General features: G+C 38.2%; 1 protein-coding gene across 15 annotated transcripts in view; it reads left to right on the forward strand.

Annotated features, from left to right (window-relative positions):
* DOCK9 (dedicator of cytokinesis 9) overlaps window positions 1–5,782 on the forward strand; it is a 136,402-nt gene extending 130,620 nt beyond the window's left edge. For all 15 annotated transcript variants that reach the window (XM_074859371.1, XM_074859384.1, XM_074859374.1 and 12 more), the window contains 2 exons: window positions 48–186; window positions 4,549–5,782. In XM_074859371.1, coding sequence (XP_074715472.1) covers window positions 48–186; window positions 4,549–4,671 — 262 coding nt within the window. In that variant the 3' untranslated portion in view covers window positions 4,672–5,782. The remainder of the gene's footprint in view (window positions 1–47; window positions 187–4,548) is intronic.
* The last annotated feature ends 354 nt before the right edge of the window (window positions 5,783–6,136 follow it).

The raw sequence follows: 6,136 nt of genomic DNA on the forward strand, positions 1-6,136 counted from the left end.
TTTTGTTTTCCTAATTGAGATATTTTTTGTTATTTTATTCAAATCAGGCAATTTGTTGAAGCTTGTGGCCATGCTCTGGGTGTAAATGAACGACTTATAAAGGAAGATCAGTTGGAATATCAAGAAGAAATGAAGGCCAACTACAGAGAAATGGCAAAAGAGCTTTCTGAAATAATGCATGAACAAGTATGTGCTGAAATTAAATTATACATACCACATTAAGAATGTAGTTGTAATGTGAAGCCACTAGGAAAAGTGTGTGTAATGCTTTACACAAAAGGATTGTTTCCTTTTTTTTTTTTTCTTCCAAGTGGAGTGTGAGCATATCATGGAATTGTGGAACTTTTTTTTTTCTTCTGTTTGTGAATTTTCTGCAGATGATTTCTTGACCTTCAGAATTAAGTCTTCCTCACTAAGAAAGTAAATCTGGCACCAGCCTGTTTTTTTGGTAGGAGAGGAAGACTACAGTAAAGATAAAACAAATTTAATGCCATGAATATATGTCACTTATACTTCATACGTATAGTTATAGGGGTCTGTATTCAGTGAGCCAAAAAGCTCATTTTAGTCTATACTTCCTGGTAACTGTAGATGGATTTGATCTGCAGGTTTAGTCCTTTTTCTTTAAATTTTGGAGGTATAAGGATTTACTTTTGCAACAAAGAGTTAAACATCTTTCAAGAGGTATTCCAACACATTTTCTTGAGGAGAATCCACTACAGACAAGCTGGAGATGTGGGAGAAGGAAAACCAGAATTCTCATAGAGTGAGATGTAGGACCTGGGATCTATGCTAGAAATGTCTCCTGACCTCAGAGGCAAGGATATTTTCCAGGAGGACAGGAAGGGCTGAAGATTCATGCTTGATCCCTGCCTTATTGACATTTTTATTCATCACTTCAGGTTTCTTTTCTTTCATCTGCTGATATTTGTATAATCTTCTCCCAGAGCCATGGAGTGACTCATAGTGCTTAACCCTCAAGACTTGTATTTTTTGGCCCACAAGAAATACCTGTGTTTTCTGATAATATTTTACCTTACAAATACACATGTCTATGAGACTTCCTCAGATGTATGACAGTCTGACTTCAGTGCCAGGGAAGGTCATGGAGCAGGTCATCTCGAGTGCCATTAAAAGTCATATAATGGACAACCAGGGGATCAGGCCTAGTCAGCATGAGTTATGAAAGGCAGGTCCTGCTTGACAAACCTGATCTCCTTCTACGGCAGGGCGACCTGCTTATTGGATGAGGGAAAGGCTGTGGATGTAGTTTACCTTGACTTTAGTAAGGCCTTTGACACTGTTTCCAACAGCATTCTCCTGGAAAAACTGGCTGCTCGTGGTTTGGAGGGGCACATGCTTTGCTGGGTGAAAAACTGGCTGGATGGCTGGGCCCAAAGAGTGGTGGTGAACGGAGTTAAATCCAGTTGGTGGCCAGACACGAGTGGTGTCCCCCAGGGCTCGGTTTTAGGGCCACTCCTGTTTAACATCTTTATTGATGATCTAGACGAGGGGATCGAGTGCACCCTCAGTAAGTTTGCAGATGACACCAAGTTGGGTGGGAGTGTTGATCGTCTCGAGGGTAGGGAGGCTCTGCAGAGGGATCTGGACAGGCTGGAGCGATGGGCTAAGGCCAAGTGTATGAGTTTCAATAAGGCCAAATGCCGGGTGCTGCACTTGGGCCACAACAACCCCCAGCAGCGCTACAGGCTGGGGGAGGAGTGGCTGGAGAGCTGCCAGTCAGAGAGGGACCTGGGGGAGTTGATTGACAGCCGGCTGAACATGAGCCAGCAGTGCGCCCAGCTGGCCAAGAAGGCCAATGGCATCCTGGCTTGTATCAGAAATAGCGTGGCCAGCAGGGACAGGGAAGTGATCTTACCCCTGTACTTGGCACTGGTGAGGCCGCACCTCGATGACTGTGTTCAGTTTTGGGCCCCTCACTACAAAAAGGACATTGAATTACTCGAGCATGTCCAGAGAAGGGCAACGAAGCTGGTGAAGGGTCTGGAGCACAGGTCATACGAGGAGCGGCTGAGGGAACTGGGGTTGTTTAGTCTGGAGAAGAGGAGGCTGAGGGGAGACCTCATCGCCCTCTACAGCTACCTGAAAGGAGCTTGCAGAGAGCTGGGGATGAGTCTCTTTAACCAAATGAGTGATAAGGCAAGAGGGAATGGCCTCAAGTTGCACCAGGGAAGGTTTAGACTAGATATTAGTAAGCATTTCTTTACAGAACGGGTTGTTAGGTGTTGGAATGGGCTTCCCAGGGCAGTGGTGGAGTCCCCATCCCTGGAGGTGTTTAAGAGTCGGGTTGACATAGCGCTGAGGGATATGGTGTAGTTGGGAACTGTTAATGTTAGGGTAATGGTTGGACTGGATGATCTTCAAGGTCTTTTCCAACCTAAACAATTCTGTGATTCTGTAATAGCAACTTTTCTTAGTCTAAGAACCAATGCATCCTAGCCTGGGTAACCAGTTGATAAAAAGAGGAGCTCTGAGTTTCTCTTGTCCATACAAAACCTATCTGCTTTACCTAGAAGTCAAATTGTACAGGAAATAACAAACTTGAGACCTTCCTGAGGCATTCAGTCTAGCTGACATTTAAATGCTTTGTTAATCTCCCAGGTTTTTTTCAGGATTGCATCCTTCAGATGTACAATGACTTTACCCATTTACTATGTGTTGACATCTCTAAATTACAGTATTATTATCTGAGAAATACTTGCTCAAAAAGCTAGTCAGCTTGCTGGTTTACAGCTTATCCGTAGGCTTATCTAAGAAAGATTTACCTTTATTCTACCCTTGCTTAGATGGTGTCCAAAACTTCTAGGGTGATTTTTTTTTTTTCTGTGCAAAAATGTCAAATGTCTGAAGTTTAATTCATATACTTTCTTGCTTTCCATTATTCCCTGATGTGTTTTTCTCAAGTGCTGTGCTATGAGTAGCTTTGTGCTCTGATGTAATTATGGTGAAGCACAAGAATTCAGCAAGTACCTAGGCTTTATTTTCATTCTCACGGGGAAAAGTTTACCACAAACCTAACTTTTTTTAACCACCAATGACAGAATATTGTGAAACAAGGTTTGTAGGGAGTGATATCATTTTGTCAGAATCTGTGTCTATCAGATATGCATGTAGAGGAAGACAGTTTTGAAATATCCCTGGAACAGGAGAAGAGAATGCTTAGCTGACAAAAATGGAACAGTTTGACTGTATTTCAGTGTGATGTATTGAAAAGCAGAAAGCAGTGGAGGATTTTAGAAAGGATAACTGATTGGTCAGCTGATTAAGATGAACAAGATATATGGGAGAATTAGACAGCTGTACAGAAGACCCCTTCAGAAAGGAGAGGAAAACGTTTTGGTCAAGTAATTTACTTATCAAGATAATAAATGAAATATTAATATCCTTCTGGCATAGGAAAAAGTAAAAGGATATAATGATAGTTTGTACACAAGAAAAAATACTTTGAACTCAATGCAAGATATGTGTGTTTAAAAAATGCTCAGGTGTGTGAGTTTCCAAAGATTGATGGTAAGAAAAAGCATGTAACGCCTGAAACTTCAGGAGTAACTCACACTGAAAGTAAACAAAGAGAAGAAGGGGCAAACAACTGGTACCTCTAAGATCGTGTGAAAAGAATATGAAAGTACAGCACTGACTGCATGAATGTATACTATTAGCCTATCACTGTGTTCTTTTTATACAAATGTGATTGGTTGTAAATAATTAAAACATGCTATGTTGTTGGGTGTTTGGGGTTCTTTTTAAATTAGATTGATCACTCCCCTGAAGGCTTAGAATCATGAGGCTCTTCGCTGAAATCTTTAAAAGTGTCACCTTTATGTGTCTGCCTATTTCTGTATTTGGAAAAAGAGCTTCTCACAATGTTTATTCTAATGTCACTGAAGTAACTATTAGCTGTCTTATAACAGTGTGGGTTTTAAACAACTGCAAGAATTTTATTATGAAAAATATCTTAAGATCTTAACAGATTTTTCTTTTTTCTCCTCTGCTGCTTGCCAATATGATCAGATGGGATGGTAATTAGTTTTCTTTACTTCTGCTCTTAGTTTGTCTAATCTTTATATAACTCCTTGTTTCCAATATTTCTAATCTTAGCATCAGTAAATGTATAGCTGTTAAGAATGAATTCTTTTTGGTACTTCAATAGTTTTTGGTAAGAAATGCTCAAATCATACGTCTAAGTCAAGAAAAGAAAATTAAAAAAGGCAAAAGGATGCCTATTGTCATGAAACTCTCTTTGAAAGTCAACAAGAGAGGTGTGAGAAACTATCTAAGCTTCCTCTAGAGAGGACAGTGTAACACCTAAGTTAGGAGAACTGATGTTGGAGAAATAACTACTGCCCCCCTAAATCTAGTAGAGAATGGTGGGAAAGATTAACCATCCTCAAAAAGTTGTTCCATGCAATTGAGAAAGTACTTGAAAGTTGAGTCAATTAAGCAGCACATTATGAAATTGGTTATCTTTCTTATAAATGCTTACGTAATTTTGTAACATTTTGGTAAATACATGTTTTCCATTTTAAGATTACTCCTGTTGAAGAAAAGGCCAGCGTTATGCCTAATTCACTACACATTTTCAACGCCATAAGTGGAACTCCAACAAGCACAACAGTTCACGGGATGCCCAGTTCTTCTTCAGTTGCATGATTGTTTTGTAACGGAAAGTATGTTTGTTTTTTTTAAAGTATGTGGATTTGCTTCGTTGTGTGCAAACTCAGGATGATTTTGAAGCTAAATGTTGGGCACGTGCAAGCTGCATAATTCATACGAATGTCTGAGCACACTTAGCAAATAGCAGTTACTGGTAATAGTCTTTTAGAGTAAGGGAGGCGCACATATATTTTCTAATCTTGCTGGTAACATTTAAAAGTGTTCATAATGTCATTGCAGAAGTGCGTGTGGAAATTATAAAGTTGAAGTTAATTTCTCTTTTTCATTAGAAAGTATTATTAAAATGAATTGCACATTACAAAAAAGTGTTGTGGGATGTAATTTTGCAGATATGTAACATTCAGGTGTTCTTTTTGTGTATGGCACATAGAGATTGATTCCAAGTACAAGAGCTATTTTGGGGCTAGACAGAGACACTAGTTTTTTGGGTTTAATGGAACTGACAATAGTAGTTTTTGTACCATTTGGCAAATTGTTGTGCTTTATTTTATACCTTGTTGCATTTTGGAGGTATGTGAGCTTAGATCTTATTAAACAACTAAATACAACCAAAGGTCTGTATTGATGAACACTGAGTTATACTTAAAATATCAATAGTAGTAAATTGTTATGTACATATTGTTTGTTAATACAGTCCGTACAGTCTGTACATAAATGTATTACATTTCTAAGCATTTTTTAATATTCATACCAGCTCTTATCCTTCTGCTTTCAGTTTATTGTGAAAATTTGCTCATTCCAAGTATACGCAGACTTTACAGTTCATTTATTCCTGTATATAAATAAGTGCAATATAAAGATGTATACAGTCTTTGCTAATGTTAGGTTTATATGCAGTTATTAAAAGAAAAAAAACTTTTTTGCCAAAGCAATGGAGTATGTAATTTGGTGATCATGGTTACTGTGGTAAATGGTGGTATAATTTAAAGCTTTTTCCATATTCTTATTCTTTTAAGACATTAATTTAGTAATTTTATATTTGGGGGAAATAAAGGTTTTTAATTTTATTTAACTGGAAGCACTGTCCTGCTGTAATTAAACATTCTGTACTACATCTATATTAAAAGGAAAAAAGTAGTTACTTTTCTCACTGTGTGCTCTGGTTTTTATTTTAAATTTATCCCCGAGACTGGGGAAAGATTGATCAAAAAATCCTTGCTTTTGCAGCTTAAGTATGAGATGACATGCAGACACTCCTTGTCAGTAAAGGGAATTTAGTTTATTAAAGACATAAGTTTTGGATCCATCACATTTGACTCAAGTAGTGTGCTACAGTAACCAAACGTTGTTCCTTACCAGTACAGTTCATGTTAGGAAGTCTTCAAAACTTTTCATCACATAACAGGACAAGTCATCTTTTCCTTATGACCTAAGGTTTACTGTCATTTTTCTGTAGCATAGCATGAAACTCACGTTGCCATTCCTCATCAAAGGTTTTTCC

The sequence above is a fragment of the Strix uralensis genome, chromosome 2, assembly GCF_047716275.1.
Source record: "Strix uralensis isolate ZFMK-TIS-50842 chromosome 2, bStrUra1, whole genome shotgun sequence".
Classification (NCBI taxonomy): Eukaryota; Metazoa; Chordata; class Aves; order Strigiformes; family Strigidae; genus Strix; species Strix uralensis.